Source organism: Aythya fuligula, chromosome 2 (genome assembly GCF_009819795.1).
Source record: "Aythya fuligula isolate bAytFul2 chromosome 2, bAytFul2.pri, whole genome shotgun sequence".
In the NCBI taxonomy this organism is placed as follows: domain Eukaryota; kingdom Metazoa; phylum Chordata; class Aves; order Anseriformes; family Anatidae; genus Aythya; species Aythya fuligula.
In genome coordinates, this window is record NC_045560.1 from 43891880 (window position 1) to 43915927 (window position 24048).

General features: G+C 38.4%; 1 protein-coding gene across 2 annotated transcripts; it reads right to left on the minus strand.

The window, feature by feature from the left end:
- Positions 1-1153: 1153 nt before the first annotated feature.
- TCAIM (T cell activation inhibitor, mitochondrial) lies at positions 1154-23665 on the minus strand. 2 transcript variants are annotated; one of them, XM_032182424.1, is made up of 11 exons: positions 23590-23665; positions 22101-22172; positions 18803-18938; positions 18132-18285; positions 16757-17003; positions 15445-15567; positions 13810-13907; positions 11588-11679; positions 9932-10164; positions 8339-8470; positions 1154-5485 (listed from the first exon to the last, which is right to left on the minus strand). In XM_032182424.1, exons 2-11 carry the CDS (start codon positions 22127-22129, stop codon positions 5260-5262), a joined length of 1470 nt encoding a protein of 489 aa, XP_032038315.1. In that variant the 5' UTR covers positions 22130-22172; positions 23590-23665; the 3' UTR covers positions 1154-5259. The 2 variants fall into 2 exon arrangements, with proteins under 2 accessions (XP_032038315.1, XP_032038317.1); XM_032182426.1 differs by lacking the exon at positions 23590-23665 and adding an exon at positions 23163-23183.
- Between the last annotated feature and the right edge of the window lie 383 nt (positions 23666-24048).

The window sequence follows — 24048 nt, forward strand, 5'->3', positions numbered from 1 at the left end:
CCAACTGCCCTGTCTTTAAATACCACCTGTTGGAGGGATTGTCCGTTTTGATAACATCACCCAGGAATTTTCCCTTGTGTGAAACTGAAATTTATGGATCTGCATTTACTCTTAAAAAAAATTTTTTTTTTTTTTTTGAGCATTCTTTGTGTAGAAGTCATAGCTCTGGCTCGATGGACTGCTTGAAATGAACGCGGGTGGAAAACTGGAGTCATCTACGCCCTTAGAGTACAAAACAAGCACAATTCAAAAACAGCCTAGAACTATGACCCACTGACTTAATGAACTAGAAACATGACATTAAAAAACCAGCCCCGAATGAGAGGTTCCCAGGAGCATGACAAACTGATGGGTAAAATAACGTGCGGGTTGGACAAAGCGCTATCAAGGAAATGCCTTGATCTTGAACTGTGGCTGTCAGATCACAGGGCGGTCTTGAGGGAGGACATCAGGTTCTCATCCGATCGCTGCTTTTAGTAAATGGTCCCAGAATATCCAGTTACAGGCGGAGGGTGTGCACAGCCACCGCAGGCATGAGCTGACTGCTCAGCTATGGCCCTACAACAATCCAACAGCAAAGTGGATGATTAAGGAGAATTAATCAAAAAAAATTAAAGCGGACTGTGATCTTCAACTACATCGAATTGCCTTTTGTTCTCCACAGCAGCTAGGTGGGGATGTTGGAAACGAATTAACAAGAAAATTATAACCCTGCTCTTTTATCTAACCTCTACGTTAAACATCATTTCATGCTGTTGTTGCAGCCAGCACACCTTCGGCCTCTACCATGGTTCCAAAACTTTTTTACTTCTGCTGTTGAAATCCAAGAGAAGCTTGAAAAGGGGTTGGCAGCAGAGTCTAGGGGGAGTGGGGCTACAGTTAGCACAACTCACAGCATAGACAGAGCCAATCTAAGCCTCTTCTCTTATGATAAACACATTAGGAAAAGCAAAAGTGTTCAAAAAATATTTAAGTGTATCAACAGATGGTGACACACAATATCCAAAAGCTGGAAACAAGATTGTAAGGAGACTTTCAGAATGTAAAAGCTAGCAAGAAAATACTAAATTTCATCTCTACTAAATAAAATATCATCAAAAGCCTTTTTTTTTTCTTTTTTTTTTTAAGACATTACCGAGATCGCAATCAATCAGTCTGGCTACTTAGACATACAGCGCCCCATCAGAGGATTTAGCAAAAATGAAGTACTAAATTATTCAGTATTTAAGCAATCGTGTAAGGAATATGTAGCTGTAAAGGACAAACTGCAAAAGAATATTTTTCTGTTACTTCAATATATACTGTAGTTTCAACAGGACAAGGTAAAAATCTGAACATTTTTTCCACGCACAGAATTGAGATCCCAATTTAGCCTCATATCTCAGTCAAATTCTTCCTGTATTTATATGCAACAGAAGAGCACAATCTGTATCTCTGAATTTAACTTAGTATTTTTACAGCCATGCTCTCTCACAGCTGTGTTGCATTTGATTTTTATTTATTTATTTTAAGCCTCCTCTGTTACAAATTCCCACACTGTTATGCTTATAAAGAAATATTAGGGAAGTCTCGTCTTTGGATCCATGTACTACAGACATACAGCATGTGTGTAAGCCCAAGGAATCACAAAAATAACCCTGTTCAGATGCATGCTGTATTCTCAGAATGACAATTTTAAATGAATGAGCTTTAAAATTTCACCATTTTCCCAATAAAAAAGCTTTTTAGCTATAACGTACACAATCTCGATCAGAACCATTCAAATTTTCCAAGAAAAGCTCTGATGCATTTTGAAACACGCTTAAATACATCAGCTCTAACCTTCTGCGATATTTACCAGTTTTAAGTCTTTTTCAAGATTCATAATCAACATTTTGAGTGTCTTGCAGAATGTGAATACAAGCCAATCGGTCCCTGAAAGCATATCACAGCAATTAATAGCCAGAAGAACAGTGACCAGATGGGTATTATTTCACTTATTTCATACAATTTTTATATACAGCTCAGAGAATCAAAATTGCATATTAAGCTGTTAAAACACACGTAGGAAACTGTAGCACTGTAATCCATACAGAACTGATGCCATAAAACGTTAAGCATACACCTGACAAAATGGAAATTGTTGTTTGCCACTGCATGCATCTCCAGATCAAAGTATTAAACAGCATCAAAATAACGCATTAAAGGTGATTTTAATTTATTTTTCTTAAGTCCCCGTGTCTTTTATTCTAGCACTGAATCTTTGAATTTCCTTCTGGCAACTGCACTAAGAGAATAAACCTTCCGGAGAGGTTGAATGACACGATCTGGGCACCGTGGTTTATTAACTCACGACGGATGACCAGCACACGTTTCAAGTCTTTGATCACTGGGAAAGATTTTTACTTATCTTTCAAACATTTATTGCAGATTTCTAAACAGGAGGAGGAAAACTCCAATTAAGCCAAACATTAATGACTGAAACAGCAAGACACCAACTCCACCTAATTTAACATTAGAATTTGTTTTCAAAACAAACACTTCTTGAAACTTCATACTGAGCGTGTTTTCACTTGTTGGTCACAGAGCAAGCAGGAATTCTGTACCAAAAACCACCACGGTAGATGTTAATACTCATTTAAAACTATCGGCACGACGAGCTGACAGCATACAGTCTGTTGAGCAGAAGGCGAGGTGTTCTGCCCCATTTAAAAGCAGGTCACAGTTTCAAATTCCCATTTCCACTCTGCCATTGTGATGAAAGGCTTTCAGAACTCTAGCCCCATTTCTCTCCCTCCCCACCCCCCATTAAAATACTGTAACATAAAATATAATTCTGACAGATTTAAACCATACACACAGCTACCTAAACGGACAGTTCTGTTACTTTCAGGACAGTGTTCAAAATAAATCAAACCTGTCAAAATAAAATAATACCTATGACACGCACATTAAGTTCAGGTTTTTTCCCCAAGGCTTTCCTACATATATTTAAGAAAAAGAAGGTTGTGAGGACAGCATGTTTGTAAACTCAACCGTTCTGCAGTAAAATTGAACCACAGAAAGTGTGCTATAATTCAGCTAAGATACAGACCTTACAATGTTGAATTACTGAACTAGAAAGAATCTTAATTTTTGCTGCTGCTCAATTTTTGAGCAGTTTTTAGAGATTGTAGCGTGCAGCCCCTTTCTCTGGGAAGACAGCAGCAGAACCGTGACTGGCTTATTGCACAAACCCAAGAACTCAGCCAGGCAGTGAGCATCCAAGGAGCAGGCTGCCAGCCTTTTGGGGGCTGACATGTTTTGTCAGAGGATTTTAGCTACTTCCCTGCTAAATGGAATGGCGAGACTCATGAGATGTATTCCAGACTGGAAGCGTCTAATTGCAATTATTTTCATTACTTCCACATTTAAACTCCATCATCCGATCCCCTCTCGCCCGTCCTTGCCTACTCCTATCAGGCCGGGGTCCTGACAGACCCTTTACACTTGCTGAAAGATCCCACATCATTTCATAAGGGCTCTTTACAGCTTACTTCTCCTTCCCCAGCCACTTCTAGCTGCCTTCTTTAAGACTCAGAGAAGGTCCATAAGTCTTTTCACTGTTTTTTTATGACATTAATGTCAGCCTCACTCAATCCCTAGCAGGATTCCTGTCACAATCACATCTAGACCCTCGATCGAGTCTACTAACCTTCCCTCATCAAACATTTCCTCTCTTCTACAGAGAAATTGGAGAGCTGCTTCTTGCCTGAATGCCTCTAAAGGGGCATTCAATTCAAGGAAGAAGAAGAAAATTGCTACGCAGCTTTTATTACAGGAGCTGCCCTACTTTCGAAGAGCTACAGGTGACAGGACTGGCTCAGTGGCTTAGTTCAAATGGGACACAAACACTATTGTCAATACTAGGTGGAGGGAGGGGAAGTAACAGGCATTAGAAATTAATTGTTTAGTCAGAAGAAACTATCAACTGAACTTTATGACTTATGCAGGAATTGCTAAACATTTGGCTGAACTAAAGGCCCAAGAAACTCCAGTTCTGCCTCTCCATTTTAAGAGACACATTTGAGATCACAGTGTTGCAACCTTAACAACAACGATGACAAAAAACATCATAATTTGAAATTGAACCTTTTAACTGAAAAACTAGAGAACCCCAACAATTTCCTTCCTCGATACAGATGTAAATATAAGGCAGGTAAACATCAGAAAAATCCTTTTTTTTTTTTTTTTGCCAGTTGTTATAGGTGAAGTCCATAAATATTAAGCTGTTGGATTTTCCTCAAAGCATATTTTGCAAAGTAGTAACCCAGATACAAAACACATCTTGGCACGTATTACAATGAAAAAGCGTTGACAAATTCACACACTTTCATTTTGTTTAAGCAATAAAGTACCAGTATAGACACGTTTGCTCTACAGAGCCTTACTGCAAGCTCCTTGCTCTCACTGAGAAGTACTTAACACTTGCAGACAACCCCACTCAAATCAATGCTTCCTTCCCTTAGATGTCACGTTAAACTACTCAGGCACTAAGTGCCATGAATGGGATTTGCAATCTGGTAGTAGTGTACATAAAGATAAGTCTTCACAAAATTTGAATTGTATTTGCTTCACAAATACAGGAAAACAAAAATAGAATAACATCTCCTCTACAGTAAGTGCAGACAGTACAACTGGCATGTTTTGAAATTCTAAGGCAGCAATATGGGACCAGCATATGAAACTGTACTATAGAGACCAAGTTAATGTACTGCTTTCTTCTGCAGAGTAGAAGTAATTTTTTTTTTTTTAATTCATTAAGAGGTAGCAATATGAAATGCCAATATTGCCACCAGATAACTTATATACTCAATTTCTGCATTGAAAAAATCCATTAAGGTGATATGTAGTGTCTGGTTTGAGTACTATACTCTATATTCATGGAAGTCTGTCTGGCAATATTCGTGTGTATTAAAAACACACATGCACATTTTTGCAGACTTGCAATTTAATATCTTTTCACCGTTAACTACAAAAATGCAGTGTGGCAACTGCTTTCACACACTGGGACTCCTACAGCAGTACAGAGAATGTACAGATGCTTCACCTAGAACTTGCAATACTGTGCATTGTGCAAATTGCCTAGGACCCCAATCCTTTCTGAGCAGCAGTTAGAAGAAAATTTGAGGGTTGAGTACAGATATCAAAATACAGATTTAAATAATTTACTCTTAAAAACACTCATATTTATAGCCTCTTACAGAAAATAAACAATTCATCTGATTATCAGATAGGTCCTCAGCTTTTCCAGTTCCAAGGTATACACAGGTCTCCATCCTGCAGCACGGAGTAGAAGTGTGAAATGCAAAGGTGCATGCCTTGTAGGTAGGGTAATGATTCTTCCAGCAGCCGCTTACAGCAATCTATCATCTGTGCACTGGAAATGCTGGGTTCCTTATACAGCCGGTCCAAAGAAAACTTCTCAGTGGAAGTACCAATGAGCTCTTTTTCTGTAATCATCATCCTAGCAAACGAAGACAACATACGAGGACAAAATTAGAGCTTTCAAAAACCATTAACTTGAACCAAACTTTAAATAAGTACATTTACAGATTACACACATGTAAACAAAGGTAACGCTTCTTCATGTACAGGTATGGTACAGCTGTAATTTTGGTGCAGGACAATACCCACATCTGCCTCAGAAGCTAAACTGCATATTCTTCCATGACCATGGGCAACACCATGCCTACACACTTGAAAGCCTGCATCATTATTATTATTTTTTTTTTTTGCTAACAAGGTAATAAGAAAAATACCAAAAGAAAAATCCTGTGAGGTCTATTTTTAATGTAAGGCATTGAAGTACTCAAATAACCTCAGAAGTATGGAGTTTAAGAGCAAAACCGTGTTAGTAACTACTCTGTCTTCTTAACAGTACTCTGCATGCCATCAAATCTGAGGGATGACAGATACAGTCTCTTGATGTGTATTAAGTGTGGTAGTAACTTACTAATTGTAGGAAGTATACAGAATATCAAATTCATAGCTTGCAGATGATTATTTCCATTTACTCCAAACAAAGAGTAGTAAGACAGGTCACACAGCAAATTCAAGCTCCTCAGAAGTAAAGTTAATTTGCAGAATTAAGATGACTGAAACTGTGGATTGTATGATGCAGATTCAGATCAGATTCAGCACGCTTATACCTCTACCACAATACAAAACAGCTACCTTCTGAAAGTGAGGAAGTGGATTCATACTAGAAGACTGACATTATCCGCACAAATAACACAATTTTGTGGAACAGCAATGTCCAAACTCTCCAGCACATCAGGTCATACAGAATTCCAGCTACGCTATGCTATTTACCACACATAAAACATTCACCTGCATGTTCAAAGTGTATCTAGTACATCTCAAAATATTTTCCTTTATCTCAAATCCCCGTTACAGCCACAAGATGCTAAAGAAAATCAGAAGTACAGAAAGGGTTCTTTTCAAGGAACCATTAAAAGGAAAAAGGGGTTTTCAGCTTCAATAAAGAGACACTAACAGAGAAACATGACATACCCACACACAAAAAGAAGAGGTAATAAATACGGAGTGACTGTTTTGTATTACCTACAGCATAAGAACAAGAACGCCAAATGAAATCATCAGGCCATGGTCTATAAAATAAAGAATACCTCTTCCCTCCTTCAACATACACGTGGTAAACCTAATTCAACTCCGCAATTTGCTGCCACAGGATATTTTGAAGCCACGAAGTGTAAGCTGGCTCAAAAAATAATTAGACAATTAAGAAGGGAATAAAGATCTAGTGAATGCTTTTAACATGAGATAACACTTCCAGCTTCAAGTACTTAGTCAAGTACAGACTATCAGAAACTGGAGAGGAGTACAGAGTAAAAAGAACACCATAATTTTGCCCCATTCACATAGCCTTTCCATAAGCTAACAGATGATGGGGTTTCAACAGACCTTTGATATGACCGAGTATAGCTGTTCTCAACTGTTTCATACAAACCAGCAATCATGCAACACACAGAAGAGCTGAGATATTTAGCTTGCCTCTTACATTGTTACAACACAGCTGCTTATACTCTGAGGGGAGCCCCACAGTTCTTTCACTGTTAACCTAAAGATGTCATTATTCCTGGATGAGTGTCTTTATGATGTGGGGTAACGTGAGGGTTTTGGGGGGGAGTGAGTTACCAGATGCAAATGCATACATTTGCTACAACATCCCTCCCAACCTCTATAGACAACACTTTTCCAGCTGTCACATACAGAAAGCTGGATAGAGAGCTATTCAACAGTTATCACTGGCAAAAATAACCAACCCTTCATAGCTGTGCTTGGATTATGGAAAAACTCCAAAGAACCTCCATGCTGTACCAAAGTCCTCCCAAACGAGTCCTCCCAAGGAATGAGATCTTAACAGAGCTAAAACCATAAAAGCTTTCAGTAAGGCTTATTCCTAAAATAACCTTCATAAGATCATAGATATGCTCATGACAAAGTGTGAGGTTTCAGCAATTCATTAAAAGCTTTTGAAAGCAGAAAGATAAACTTGCAGTAACGACCTGTAAAAGGATAGTAACACTCGGTTATCCATCACAGTGTTTTATTCGAAATAAAATTGGTATCTCTACTTCACACTCTTCTTAATCCTCAAAGACACAAACAACACACAAGGTCAACAACAAAATTCACAAGTGTGCTGGATATTACATACTATGGACTTAATGTTAAGTGCTGGTACTGAGACTCACTGTAGTCACTCTCATCTCACAAGCACCTGTGAAAAAGTACCAAGGATGTATTTTTTTCCATCATTATATCCCTAGTTTTTCTCTTCCCCTTATTATGTGCTACCTAATCTGTTCCTCATCTAACTGACAAACAACCAGAAATAACAATTCTCTAGTCAGCCTCAGCTGTTTTTAGTTTTGTCATTTTCTTGTTGCAATTTAAGTAGCATAAGTAGAAGTATGTTGCTTTTCTTACTCCATAGAAGAGCAAGAATTTTCCTTTGTTAACAAAAAAAGAAAAACTCTTCTTTTGGGATGTCATTAAAAAAGTGTCTTGTAGGCAAGGATCTGAATTTCTGAATAAAATTTCTGAATAAAGTACAATTTCTGAATAAAGTACAACTATTTCTATCAGCTGAAGGATGGGTATTTTCTGACAACTGTTCGTTCACAGAACACTTGAATTTTTAGCTTAGTAAAGCTGGTAAGTACATTTTTACTTTAGAAACAGAAGTTATTTCCACCAGAAGAGCACAAATACTTTCTTCAAAGTTCTGTAACAGCTACAAGTATACAAAGATTTTCGAAAGCTAAGTATACTGAGTCATATAAACACTTACTCTTCCTTTCTTTTCAGGTTCTCTCTTGCTTCCTGTGCTTTGGCAACAATAAACCATTGAAGGGTTGCTGGATCACAGACTGTTGGGATAGTAAAATGTCCAAATTCATGTAAGCTTGGTGTATATCTATCACTGTAATGAAACATGATGGAAATAAAAACAAGGTATTTTTTTCATATAAACATTGACATGAATTACTTTCAGAATGAATTCTAACTATGAGTAAGAATATCACTATATCATATTCAGAATAGCTGGTAAAAAATTAATCAATTTTGGCTTATGAGAACATAGAAGCATCACACATAAATCTTTTCATTACTTTTCATAGGCAACTCAGTCAAAAAGCATCAAAAAAATACACCAACACCTTTATACTTAACTGCGTTGTTCTAATGGTGCAAACCCTTTTACTGGTGGAGTTACTCTTTATGTGAGAGAACAACTGGAACATATGGAGCTCTACCACAGGGTGGATTATGAGCGAGTTGAGAGCTTGAAGCTAAGGATAAAAGGGCAGGGTATCATGGATGACACCACTGTGGGGGTTTACTACAGGCCACCTGATCAGGAAGTCACCAAGACTTCTACAGACAGCTGGAGGTAGCCTCACAATCACAGGCCCTGGTTCTCCTGGGAGACTTCAACCACCCTGACGTCTGCTGGAAAGACAACACAGGTAGGCATAAACAGTTCAGGAGGTTCCTTCAGAGCACTGATGTCAACTGATCAATGGGTGGTGGATGGGCCAACGAGGAGACGTGTGCTGCTGGACCTTGTGCTAACAAGACAAGTTGGAGATGTAGAGGTTGGTGGCAGCCTTGCTGCAGTGGCCATGAGATGGGGGAGTTCAGGATCCTATGTGGAGGAAGCAGGGAAAGAAGTAGGATTGGAGCCCTGGACTTCAGGAGAGCAAACTGGCATTTTCAGGAACCTACTACTTGGAGGGATCCCACTGGTTAGGGCCCTAGAAGGAAGGTGGGTCTGAGAACTGGTTAATATTCAAGTGTAACTTCCTTCAAGCTCAAGATTGGTGTACCCTACAAGTAAGAAGCCAAGCAAAGGGGGCAGAAGACCTGGGCACAGATGAGCAATGAGCTCCTGGAAAAACTCAAAACAGAAAAAGGAAGTAAAGAGCATGTGGAAGAAGGGACAGGCCACATGGGAGGAATATAGGAATGCCATCAGGGTATGCAGGGATGCAATGAGGAACGCTATGGCCCATCTGGATGTGAATCTGGTGCTGTGTGCTCTATATGAACCTGCTTGAGCAGGGGGGTCAGACTAGATCTCCAGTGATCACTTCCAACCTCAACCATTCTGTGATTTAAACCAGCACAACACTGTAAGATAAAAACTCTAATTTTGACTCTGAAGTTGATTAAAACATGCAGAACATCTTTCAGTCCGACTCCTTCTGAACCCACAAAAAGGCATACAAAACCTTGAGAACTAAAAGACTGACATGAAAGTCTGAAATTTAGTTTTCTTCTTAGTGAAAGCAATAATCAGTGTGACAAAAAAAATAAACAAAAAAAACCACCACAGCAGTAAAAGCTCTAGAAGGAAGAAATCTTCCCTATAAATACCTACCTTTCTAGAATCATTTGCAAGCCTCGCAGACTGTGAGGATGAAAACGTAGCCTACTGTCAAGTAATTTATTACAGAAAGAGTCCAGCGTCTCGTAGTACTCTTCTAGAGTCAACAGCGGTTGCAGCTCTTCTATGTATATAACTTGTATGCCTCCCAGAAGTTGGCTTATCCGATCTTCCAAAAACAGCAGCCTTTTCTGAAGTTTGTAATAATTTGGCAGTCTTTCAAAAATCTGTGCAGGCACACACACAAACAAACATTTCCTATGTTACACAGAACATTGTAATTGTAAGAAATTAAAAAATAAAAATAAAAAAGGAGCCACTGAGCAGTGCAAACACGTGATCCAAGGGAAAAAATTAATCAAACCATATAAAAAAATTAGAAATATTACATATATACATTTTGGTGCAAGATATAACGGAAAATGTTTGTAAGTATTTTCAGTATTTACACTATAAAGGCACCAAAAGGCCATAACAAGATAGATGGATGTCCTTTATCTCTCAGTCTATGGAAATTAATACTCTCAGATCCCTAAACAATTATAATTTAAGGCCTACGTAAAATGTTTATCAGCACAGTTACAGTGATAGAGTTATTCTACATACTGTTAATGAGAGTGGTTTTGACAGAATAATTTATATCAACTCTAAAAAAAAAAAAAAAAAAAGGCAGTCTCTGTTGCTGGAACAAGCTCTTTCTAAGGATTTGATTCGTAACATATTTTGTCTGGAGTCTGAAGGGAGGGGAGGGAAGGATGAGGCTCCTGATTTACAAATCTACACCAGAAAAGATTAAGAAACATTCAGACTTGTGAGTCAATACACAAAAGGTAGGTGACAGGGAGAAGGCTGGAACAGGGAAGAAAGTGAAAAAGGAAAAGTCCATAGTAGTCACTTCCTACCACCTACCCAATTATTACTAGAATGCAGCTTTTCATATAAAAAATACTGCCACTGTTCTGAAATTGTTCCAATCTCTCTAGAAATGACAGAGCAGCGGAATCCAAGCAGCTTTTGGCATAACTTCCATTGGTTCAGCATTTGCATTTCTTGTATGGAAAAACTGCAAAAATCCTCTAGGTACCATTATGATAAACCATTTTACAGACCGATGTGGACATTATTTTATTACTTCCTTTTCTTTTTGTTTTTTGTAATTCCTAAATAAAGCACTAGAACATAGGAACGCTTCCTAAAATGGGTTAGAATGTGACAGAAGTTTCTACTCTCTAAAAAACAAGTAGCTAACCAGACTCATGAAGATCTTCATCAACTTTTCCTGTGTATTTAATCTTTGGTGCACTTTTAAATAAAAAGCCCTTGTTTTCAGGTTTGAATACAGACCTCTTTGACTTCCAAAGCAAATACCATCACCACGCTTGCTTTGCATAACAAATTAGTTTGATTTACATCTAATCAGGAATACAACTTTCTTTGTTAGCAGGAGCAGCAGTAAAGATCTGACAGAGATTGTTAGTAAAAATACATCACAGGATTAAATTTGGGATGCAATATACACAGTTATGCTAAACATAGCAGCTGCATTATTTCCTTTAAATTACTCATCAGTGATCTGCAACAATTAATATTTTGGTTACAGTTTAAGAAAGGATGTCATAGCAAACAGCATCACTTGCTTTGAAATCTTACTTTGGTCCAGTGATGGTGAACATCCATGGTCCCCAGCATTATGTGGCCTGCCGCACTCATACCTGAACGGTCTGTGAACACCACTGTGCGCCCTGAAGATTGAAGAAAGCTCTTTACTAAGTTTGGTTATTGTAATGATTCCCACAATTATTTAAGGTCTAGCCATGTAAGTCATAAGCAACACATTTTCACTGCACAAAAATAAACCGGTGCTTTCCTTCTGTTCAGAATCTGAAAAAGTGATTCTTAACTCTGGTTCCAGAATTTTTCCATGCCAACCTCAACTAGCTTTTATTTTCTCTGTTTGAACAGATAGATTTGATAGATTTTTTAGTTAACCAGACTTTTTCTTACAAAGACAGTTCTTAAAAAAAGAAAATTGCAGCAGACTGCATCTTCAAAGAATCTGTACAAATAATACATACCCAAAGAAATATATGCTGTGTACTTAAAGTATGTGGAAAAGGTTGGTCAAAGACCTATTAGCACAATCATTCAACGCTATTTCCACAAAGCTATCTGCAGCATTCAAGCCATCAGGAATGCCTTCGTATTAAGTTTTTTATTGGCTTGCTTTTAAGAAAGAATAAAAGCAACATAAAAGTCTAATGCTATTTTTAAGTGTAGCACAAAGATTCTCAAGTATTCTTGAGGGAAATAGCAGAGGCAACTACTTATCAAAATAAACTTCCAACAGATGTCTTCAGTGTGATGTATTAGTCTGCAAGACAAGGCTTAAATAGAAGATCTGGAAAGTACCAGACACCAAACCTAAAGAGTGTAAAAACCAAAACCAAATAAAGCCACTTAATTTCGCTGCCGTAAAACAATAGATGACAATTTCTATGTTATGCAGCATTAACATTACATGGCTGGAACTGTCTAAAATCACTAAATATAATGCTGCGTGCTGAACCAGCTGTAAGTTAAAGTAATGCTACTAGTAACTCCACAATAACTCATTTTTGAGATCAAAAGGGCAGGTGTTGTCTTTGTAACGAAGCATACTGGACAACTGCAAAAAGGGAGCATCATTCCATCTTTGATGTTAAGCTCCGCAAGAACTACAAGGATGAGATTGAAATAATTAGGAATCTCTAAGACAGGAAAAAATAGACAAAAGACTAGAACATAATGGCTTCCAATTATGAGACCAGTTATTACTCTTCAAGAGTCTAGATGGAAAAGGCAGCTAATTATGTTGAAAACATACCTAGGGGAAGAAAAAAAGCTTCTCCTGAACCCATCTCTCTACCTCAGCATACAGACACTTCAACCTGCTCTCAGCAATCGTGTTTCCAAAATACTTAAGAGCAAGCAACACTGACTTCAAGACATCTAGTCCATCCTCTTACCCCAAGGCAAGACCAACTGTACTTTTAGGTACTCACAATTATTTGTCCAGTATATGATTAAAAACATTTGAAAATGGAGACTACAACAGGGTCACAGGACCGACCTCTCTAGCACCTCTCTAGCACTTTACATCCTTACCATGCTTAGGTAAAGAAACTAACTTGAAATCTGACACAGTTTATACCTATTGTTTTACTCACTCTGTCTTTTGACAAAGGATTAAATGAACCCTCAAATGAAAGCCACTCAAAACTGAGTATCTGGAAACAGGCAAAAAATGTGGAGCTACAATTACAGCAAACAGCTACTGCCAAGGCCAAACAGCTATATCAAAAAAAATAGTATGTCAGATTTACAGAATATTTTGTCAGATTTACAGAATATTTTATTTTTTTCCTGAGAAGGGACTTCATTGTGAGTATTTTATTGAACACACACGATAATACAATTTTGAAGGGATTCTGTGAAGTCCTCCTTATATTGAACGTTTAGAAAACCACTAGTATTTTTTTCTTGAATCTACCATGAGTAACAACCTGTCGTTCCCCACTATCCTTTCAAAGACAGTCTGAATTTTTTGCATTTGTTTGTAGTACTTAGTCTTGTGCCTTCACCTCACTCCTCTTGCATTTATCAAGAAGTAAAAAGCTGAGTGTAGAGAATGCACTGTAAGGAAGGGTCACTGAAAACAACCAGTAGCTTAAAATGTAAATTCTCATCACCCTTTTAGTAAGCCTACAAGTTTTTTTTGCAGTTATCAAAAGCACTCATGAAAAAATACTACAGCTCCCTTGTCAGAGAAGAGTCATGTTAGCCTTTGAATCAATACTCTATTAGGATATATGGAACAAGCAGTGGAAATATACCTTTAACATTCTTTACTACTTCAGGTCTCTGTTGGACTAAGCGACCTAGACTGTGCAGTTGGCTACAGCGATGAGCAATACCCCAGCTTCTTTGCCACCTGGATAAAAATACAAATGCGAGCATTTCATTTTCAGCTTTATAAAAAAAAATAACAAAACAACAACACACAGGCTGAGATACAGACAAGAACCTTACAACTCAAATGACTCAAAGTAACACTTCTTCGACAGTGATAAAAGCAAAGACCTATCAGAAAGCTGTCCATGTCATGCTATTTGAAGAGATAAATGTCTAAATAAAATTTCTCAATCTCCCTTGAAATAAGTGCCAAGAACAATATGGGATAAAAACAGATAAGAGTAAACTCGTCTAAGAAAAATAAATATAAAAGCTGGTGGATGGAACAGAATTTGAAAATTAAACCTCTTGCCTAATAAAAAGGGGGTTAGTTAGCAAATAGTAACATACGAGCCAGGATTCGGTCCACTCATGTGGCATGCAGCTTCTGTTTGCACACTGTGTAATGTTTGTCTAGAGCAGCAAATATTGTATATAAAGGAAGTTGTCTTTTAAGTTCCTAGCTCAAAATATCATGATTCTAGCAGTAAGTTGCCCTTTTCTTTTTTTTAAACCACATTTGGAGTGGAATAAGTTTTGCTTCTATAATATCATCTTTGTTAAACCACTCAGTAGCCAGGTGTTTTATTAGTGACTTTAATAAACATAGTTTTGACATCTCTTTCCATCATGTAGAAGAGACAAGCTATTAATTAATCATTTCAAAAAGTGTTTAAATTAAAAAGTTGCCAGTATATCAAAAAACGATGTTTTTCATCTTTGGAAAAATTGCTGGCTGATATTGAACTATCTCAGAATGGGAAATTGGCATTCCAGGATTGTGCTGTGCCTGGCTGGGATGGATTTCCTTATCTTCATAGCAGCCCTGCGCTTTGGATTTTTGACTAAGACCAAGGACAACACGCTGATGTTTTGGCTATTGCTGTGCAGCACTGGCACAGCACTGAGGTTCTTTTTCTTCTGCTCTGCCCCCATCAGGGAGCAGACTGGGGGTGGGCAAGGTGGGAGGAAACAGCCAGGACAGGTGACTCCAGATGACCAGAGGGACACGGCCATTCCTGGTTATGGCATTTGTCTTCCCAAGCAACCATTATGAGTGCTGAGGTCTAAACACCTGCCTCTCAATTGAAAGTACTGAATTAACATTCAATTAACAAAGCTAACATTCTCATTCAACCTTTAAACACCAGAGCATTAGGCTGGAGGATCACAAATAGTAGCTTCCTATTAATATATTTATTTTTCAGACCTCCTGAAACTTGAATTCTTTCCTAAATGATGGAAGGTTAATGTAACTCCTGGAAGGCTCCTAACTCCTCAAAACATAGCAAACCTACATATTTAGTTACAAATGTTAGGTCTTTCAGAGCAGATTGTAACAGGGAACTTTTGTCCTGCTACAATTCTTCTGGAGAAATCTTGTTCAACACAATAACAGTATCATACATGAAATACATCTGCTTTGCCAGAATACGCCTTTAAAACTCATGGCACCCTATTACACAATGCCTCACTTTGGCTGTTTTAATGCAAATCCAGATAAGGTAATTTATTACCTGATATCTGAGAGCTGGAGTTGATGAGAAAGTTCCAATTTTAAACGTTCAAGTTCTTTTCTAAGTGGCAAACTCTTCTTTAGCTTTTTAACTGCACTTGCTTCATTATCATCTAGCCAGGATCTAAAAAAAAAATTCAAAAAAAAAAAGAGGAAAAAAGTAGAACGTTGAATTTTCTCTCTCATACAAACAGTACATCTTACTGCGAACATTGATGTTTTATTTCAAGTTACAAGGTAAAGAGATTTTTTCTTTCTAAAGTAGAGGTCAGAAACTGAAAGCACTAACTGCTTGCCATTAAAATATTTACAAAGGTAAACCTGCTGCTCTGTATCTTCAGGGGGACTAGGCAATCAGATTGAATGGAAAGACTTTGACAACATTGCAACTATAAAACTTTGAGAGGTGTGAAATGTGTAGAGCAGCAGATTAGTGCTATTTATTTAGGCGAGCTGCTTCAGACATCAGTGCTTTAATGAAAGAAGTTCCCAATCATCTGTCTTTAATAAATAAATTATCCTAAGAGACTGTCAAATAAAGGAGGTGGTACTAAAGGGCCAAGTTACAAAACTCTTACAGAGCTGGAATGAGCACGGATTATACAGGTCAAAGTTTTACCGTTCTTTTGTCAGTAATCACAACCCTGGAAACACAACTTACGGTGCACATCTAAGGCCTTGAATAAACAGTTCATTCTATTTTTAGGAGAAAGCTACTCTTTAAGAGATTTAGCCTTGGCTGATAGCATAAGCTTATTCCCACACACTCATTTTTACAAACGAATACTTCAATTCTTATAAAGTATTCTAAGGGAATAAAGCAAACAAAAAAAGGAGCCCAGCACCAAACGGCTAGGTATTAAAACCAGACTGTTAATAGATAACTGCAATGTGTCATTTCTTGTCAATGTGTAAAAACAAGTAAAAATGTTATACACTTGCTAAATCCCAGTTAATAAATGTTTTACAGTAGTACGTAGTATAGTGATTTTCGTTGTGGAATGCTAGGTAGGATAACAGGTATTTTTTATTTTCCAGTGACAGAAGTCTCATCGTTATAAAAAAAGTTTTTGATACGCTGATTTTAACCCTGCCCCCAAAAGGAGCACATACAGCTTATAAACAACCAGCTTCTAAATTATAACATGCTGCATATAACACAAGTTTAGTATTTGTAACTGATGGTAGACCCTTAGAAGCACAATGCCATGCCATCTGGCAACTTGAAACACTCTGACCTTAATTTTCATGTATTACCTCCTTTCACGTATTATTAGGTTACAAAAATAAAATCAAATACAAGCCTTACATACGTTAAAGTAGTTTCCACTCTTTGGGCTTGTTCTAGGTCTTCCTCAGGATCCTTGAATCCAGTAAACGAATAGTAAGTTTTATCCCATTTGATTGGTCTGTTCAGTGTGCTTTTTGCTTCCTTGTGGGGCTGAGAGTTCACATTCAAACTCTGAACATGCTCCGTAGACAAACTGCAGGAGTTGAGAATATCTAATACTGTGCTCAGGAGATCTCTAGTATGTAGTGTAAAACTGACGGCTCGAAACCCTAAAAAATACAAGTCATAAAAATTAGCATTATTTAACTGAATTACTTTAACCGCATTCACATTTCTCTCATCTTAAAGAAGTAAAAACAAGGGTGCGAATACGCAGAAATTATTATGGCCTTGTTTTTTCAATATTCACTGTAAAATTCAAAGCAGTTTAACCTTTACAGTCATCTATCTCCAGAACTATAAACATTTTAAAGTATCTGAATCATTGGTCAAATCAGAAATCTAGCCGCAGATGCAGCAAAATCCAAGAAAATATTATTTTGTTTTAGCAGTGGCAGTCCAACAAAGAATTCGTATTATTACTGATCAACAATTTGCATGGAATTTGCACTTACACACTGGCTAAAATTAAGGTCCAGTAGTTAAATGATTGGACTCACTGCCCAATAAGAAAGCAAGCCAGTTCTGGAGTCAAAAGCAGAATGCTGCTGACAGTTCAACTGGCATAAATAGACTGGACATACTGCTACTATTTTCTTGAAACACAGTTATAATTTTGTTTTCTGGCAGTAAGGTCCCTCACAATTTGCTCAAGTTTTTGACTAGCAGAATACAGAACATAAAACTCATCTGTCAGATAAGGCATTTTGGTTCATGAGAGACAAATACATAAAACCAAATTAATCAAAACCTCTATTCTGAGCTTGGCAATATTGACTGTAGTCTCAAAGCTAAGAGAACACGTGGTGAATTAAAGCTTCAGATACTACATATGGCATCTGCTTTCAGAAGAAATTCCTGCTGATCCTACAGGCACCCTGCTATTGAGTACTACATATTGTCTGCAAAACAAGGACCCTCTTGTTGTTCAAGTTAAACATAAATAATGTATTTAAAGCACAACAATTATCACTTACATCAGTGTTTTTTTGTTTGTGTTTTTTTACTTCATCATACTGCAATTTAACCTCAAATTCTCATTCTTTCAGTACTTTTAAAAGTTCAAGATGTTTAATTAAGATGGTCTTAGCTGGTCTGATCTAATACATGTTTTCATGGTTTGACAGTATTTTATTCAGTTGAAAAGTCATCATGACTGCACAAGGCATCAAAGACTGCACAAAATTCTCTCAAGATTTTTAATACAGTAAGATACATTCTGCATGATATAAAAGCACCTGAAGTACTGAAGGATTCTTGAACATTAGAAGAGTTTGGTTCTCTTTCTCTTACATAAAAAGTAAGCTGAGTTGGTTTAAAAGAGCGAAATCCTGGTTTCTGCAGATTCTCCAAGTAGCCATTTAACCTCTTCAGAGAGTTTTCATTTACTTCCTGTTAAAAAAAAAAACACACACAAATGGGCCAGTTCTCATCTAAACCTTTTTAATCTCAAACGCAAAATTAGCATTTTGCTAATTTTGTCTGAACGACACAGTTCATATTCTCAGCATAAATGAATAATTACCTTGCATGAATACACTGTATGATGCACATACTTGTACATTCCTGTGACGGATTCCCCAAGCCCGTTTTTAGGGCTTTCAAAAAAGGACTTAAGAAAATAATCCATTGATTTCAAATATGATGCATGGCATTTCAAGCAATGTTATAAGTTAAATTGAAAAGACTCCATTGTGTTCATTACAAGAATTAAACAGAAAATATGACTAATAAAAAAAATGTTTAAGGATCTATCCTTGCTAAAAATAAATTAAGCAGTGAATCTTTTTGTTCTTTTGTAACTGTATTCAGCTGTAATGCTACCCCACCCCAAAAGCAAGGAAAACAGCACACTTCCATCCTTGATGCATGCCACATTTACAAAGAAATCCCACTGTAAGATTTTTACCCTTTCTTTGGGATGCTGGCCAAAGAAATCCGGATGCACAGCAAAATAGAAAGGTCTGAGAGCATTGATGGCATCAGCTCCTGACAACGTTCTTGACTGAATAATGCATTGTAGCAATATCTTCTCCAGACATAACCTAACAAAATAATAAAATGTTTATGTATGATGCAACCAATCAAGTGACAAACTGGTATAAATTACATTAGATTGTGACAGAATGGAGTAAACATTCTCAATTGCAAGTGTAATCATTTAAAAGTGTTATTAGAAGTCTGAGTGCTGTTTTTTTTTTTCCCCTTGGGACTCACAAAACTGCATTTATACAGAGCAAACCTAACAGGTTCCAGACACGGTGGATGCTAATGGCTGATTAAAGACATTTAAGTACAATAACATTTTCCTCTAAAGTAGGCTCAAATGATAATTTCCCAGTCAAGTAGTTAGAATGATAAAGGCTGGCTTTAGTGGTATTTTTTGCAGCTGTTCCTAAAAAACAACCCTTGCATACTTTTGAATCTCCAAGTTAAAAACCCAGCCCCCCATTTTTTCTTCAAGCAGTGCCAAGGAGTATTAAATTTTTCCCAGATATAATAACCACAATTCAACCAAGAAGTTCTGCATTTGTTTGAGAGTCACATAGTCACGTCAATTTTGAAACAGATTCAATCTAATTTCCCAAACATTTACTCCTTTATAGGAGACGTCTAGTAAGATGACAGCACTTTTTTGTCCTTTGATCTTCACTGAAAGACAACAAAACTGAATTTCAGTGGTAGAAAAGAAGATTGTTTCAAGTAAGACCACAAAGAAAAAGTCAAATTGAAGTTCTAGGAAGTAGAGAAAGTGCAAAAGATTGACTAACTCCAATTATGCATAAATTAAACAACAGTTCTGCAAACTGCACATTTGTGCAACAGAAGACTGAAATGGAAGAAAAAGCAAGCTCTGAATTAAAGACCACCACCATTTCCTGCCATAGCTTAAAGCTGATATTCAAGTCAGCATACACTACAGTGTATTTAAAAATGGCAAGAAGAGGCAAAGCGTGAATATTGAATGATATATTTCTCCTTCACCTGATTTCACAGGGTAACAAATTCAACAGGCTAATCATTTCCTCTGTGATTAACGTTAATTTTGTTTTGCAACTCAGAAGGGTAGGGATTCTGCTCTGTTAAGCAATACAATACTGTTTCACTCCTCACAGTAACATTCACTCAAACTGCAAGCCCCAGTAAGAAATATACGGAAGGTAAGAAACAAAGCTGCTTCCAATTCACATAAAAAAAAACCAAAAAACTATGTTAGTAATATTAAGCAAGACTGTAGAGAGCTATTTGCTCAGCATCCTATACCAAAAAGCCAACCTTGGACACAGAAACACGTGAGACTGTTTCTGACTGCTCTCATTAATTAAAACCCACCCCCAAAAAGCCCTAAGTCTGTGCTCAGACAGCATTTCTCATACTGGCAAATGAAACCGCCGAGTTGCTAAGCTGATGCTATGACCCTTACTTTACCTTTCTTCTGTCAACCTTTTGAGCTCTTCAATTAGAAACATAAAAGCAGTTAAAGCTAATGGTTTCTGCCTCTAAGAGGAAGGCAAATATTGAATTAGCAGGTCTTAAAAGTCAGCTTGCTGAAAACAGGAAAAGTTTGTGTAGAGAAGTGGGAAGGAAAACCTGTAACGTAAGAAGAGTGATGAAATTTCCAACTGCTAATGACTAAAGATAATTTTTGTGAGTGTGATTTAAACGGAAGACAGAAGTCTGTCATTTATTACTGGCAGACATTTCTACCTCCTTGCTGGACACGTCTGAAAAAGGCTCTAAGATTAGTCATCACTATAGCTCACGATCCTACTCGAAACAGCAGGAGATGGTGAAGTACTCTGGCAATATCATGCTTTTATGGAGAGCAAAAGCTCTCAAAAAGAACGTGCCAGAGGTGCTCGGTGACACAGGAAAAAAAAACCTCTGCCTGTCCTGGCAAAAAGGAAACAAGGCACACCAGATGGGAAATCCACTTGCTCATAGGCTTTATTATTTTGAACACGGAAAGACAAATGCAACTGTTTTGCTGAGAAAAAAAAAATCTTTCATATTTGTCTTTTGTAGCAAGTGGACACGACGGTGAAAAAAATTATTTCCAGCAAGAACAACAAAAAAGCGAATCCAACCAGTTACCTATCTGATGTCAGATTTTCATTAACAGCCACATTAGAAACCCACATCCTACTAGGCCTGGCTGCTGGGAAGAAAGAAGTAAAGGGTTTGGTTCTTGTTTCACCTTGTTTGTACACATTTACCCTCCAGCTACGTTGCATGCTGCTTCCAGTAGTTTGGGGAAAGTTTCCAACGCACCTGGAAATTATTAATCATTTCCATCTGCTATACTACAAGAAAAATGTCCAAGTATGGACAACTTCAGTGCACTTGTTTTGTATCTAAACAACTCTGTCATGCTAGTAGGAAGGCTCAGGATGCCAGCCAAAAGTCTATTTTGAACTTGCTTAAAAGAGAAACGCTCAAAGGCCAAAATTAGTCTGCGTGACAGGAGGAAGAATTCATTCACCGAAAATGAAAGACAGAACTCTGAGGCATCCTTCAAGTGAAGTGACAAAATATATGAATCGAAATGAATTTAGGGAGAGAAAATGCAAGGAAGATGCTTATGGCTTCTTGCAGAAGGGGCAACAGATTGTTCCCAGAGCTTCATGCTGATTTGAAGAGCAGAGAAAGGCTTCATGTTAAAATCAAGGTCATAACCACTTCGAGGGCAGCCGTCTCCGCTCCATGAAAGACGTGAAACACAATCTCTCTTAGAATACATTATGCAATCGTATGCTAGGGCAGATTTAATTTATTGATTAATTCCCTTCAGCTTTCTTTCTACTTTTTCTTCACATCTCCCTGAAGCCTAACTTTTTGCACTGAAAAGCTTTGTTAAATTAAGCTCGCTCCTACAGATACATTCACTCTTTTTTAAACACTGAGCTTTAATACCTCAGTAATACAGTATATTGGATACTGTATTCAGGTTTACAATACCACTTTCTCATAATTAAGCTATTTAGGCCTTGCTTTGTTTAGAGCCTTTTTAGCATCTTGCTTGAGGACAAGCGCATAGCTTTTGGGCATTTTTCAACTCTGGATGCTCTGTTGATAGCTTCAGGCTGTACAGATGAAAAAGCCAAAGAAGTAAGGATTAAACAAAAAACACCTCATCAATTTTACATGCATGCAAGTCATAAGCAAACTTTTAAACACATGCTAATTAAGTCAGCAACACGCCTTACCTTCTCACGACTCTCAAGCAGCAAAACATTTCAACGACTCAATGCTCAAGAAAGCTTTTGGCCATCCATTCACTTAAAAAAAAGAAAAGAAAAAAACTGTTTAGTAGTGAACATGAGCATAGACCAGCATTTCTCTAAATCTTGGGTGATAACTTTTAAAGTGAGAATAGCAGTACAAAACTGAGAAATCACACAAAGAAAAAGTTTCACAGAGAACAGTTTCCTGTTTGCTCTGCAAACGGACTGCAAGGAGTCTAACAAACATTAAGAGTTTCTACTGTGTTTTGATTAGAAGATGAATAAAGATGTTCTAGTTAGGGGAAAAAAAAATTTGCATTGAAAATGTTTCCTGTTTCTCCTGATGTTCAGTTTTTGTCTTAAGTATGGAAAAGAAAAAAAATAAAGCTTTTCAAGCATTAGCCTGTCCAATTAATGGAATTCCAGGTTATTTTTTACTCCACTAAGTCCAAAACTTTCAAACAAGTGATGGTATTTTAAAACTTATTTGCCAAGTGTTTTATTGGACCGAGACATAGAAGCAAAGGGAAGGCCTGTTATGCAATAACGCCTGTTAGCCTTCTGAAAAGTTTGCTGGCACTCACAAAAGTTAATCAGCTTTTTCTACCAGAGAGAAGAATTCATATTTCTGGATTATCCATCCGTAAACTGAGCGTTTTCAAACAGGAGATAAAACACTCAGCACATCAAACTGCAGCCACGCACCTGATTGATTAATGGGGATTAAGAGGGAAGATCCATACGGGCAATGTTCCCTCGTAGGTTTTCGGTGCACTTTCAAGAATACTTTATTGAAAAAAACTTGGCTCTTACAGCTTACAAAGTAGCAAGCACCCCAAGTGTGTTATTTCACCTGGGGTGAGGCATTACCTGAGGGACACCACCCTGGCTTCCAACGGGGTGTCAAAGTTACTTTGTTTAGCAAAACAGCTGAAGTTTGAGAAGTGCATCTTACTGAGATTAATACAGTTTATTAAGAGTATGTTATTACGTGCAGGTAGAGGCAAGACATGCTGAGATAAATTTCTCCAGCTTTTAAGTTACCTTCTGATTATCATCCAGGAGAGCGGGACAATGGTCCCTTTGCTTCTTAGTGCCTGTGGCAATGGTATTAAGCGAGGATTTTCCCCAGGAGCAGCAGCAGCAGGCTCCCCGGTGCTGGGACAGCTCTCCCCCTGCAAGTTTACCTCCGGTTATTTGGACAGGGGATGGAAAAAAAAAAAAAAACACAACAAAATCTCCCTAATCTGCGGCGACGCTTTACATAACCAGACAAAAGCATCATTGTTCCTGCTCCAAACGCTCCGCTAACTGCTCGGAAGCCGTCCAAATTAAAGCCTCAGCCTCCAGGAGGGGGGGGGGGGATTCGCCCCCTAAGAACACCTCAGGAGCACGGGGCGCCCCCCGCAGCCCCTCGAGCAGGACTCGGGGGTCGCCGCCGCCGCTTCCACCGCCTTGTGTCGGGGCTTACCTGCGCCTGGCTCCTCGGGCAGCCCTCGGAGAGCCGGCAACGAGCACAGGGGGAGGCGGCCCGGCTGCTGCAGCCCGAGCAGCCCCGGCCCTGCCCGGCCCGGCCGCACGGCGCCCCCCGCTCCTGCCCCTGCCCGCCCAGCCGCCCGCCGGGGCCCGGCCCCCATCGCCCGGCGCAGCCCCGGCCCCGGAAACGGCGCCAGGGGGCGGGGCCCGGCGGCGGCTCAGGGGGGTTCCCGCTGCGGGCGGGGGCTGCGCATGCGCAGCGCGGATGCGCTGAGGGGAGGCGATGGCTGCCCCGCCTCGTTGGGGGGGGGAAAGGGGGTTGAGGTGTGTGTGGGTAGCGGCAGGTTTTGGATGGTGGTTTTGAGTAAAATGCACTGGAAACAGCAAAAACAAACGGTTTTTCTTCCACAAAACTAGAATGGTGTGGAATTTGGTGGCGTTGAGCGTTTTTTGA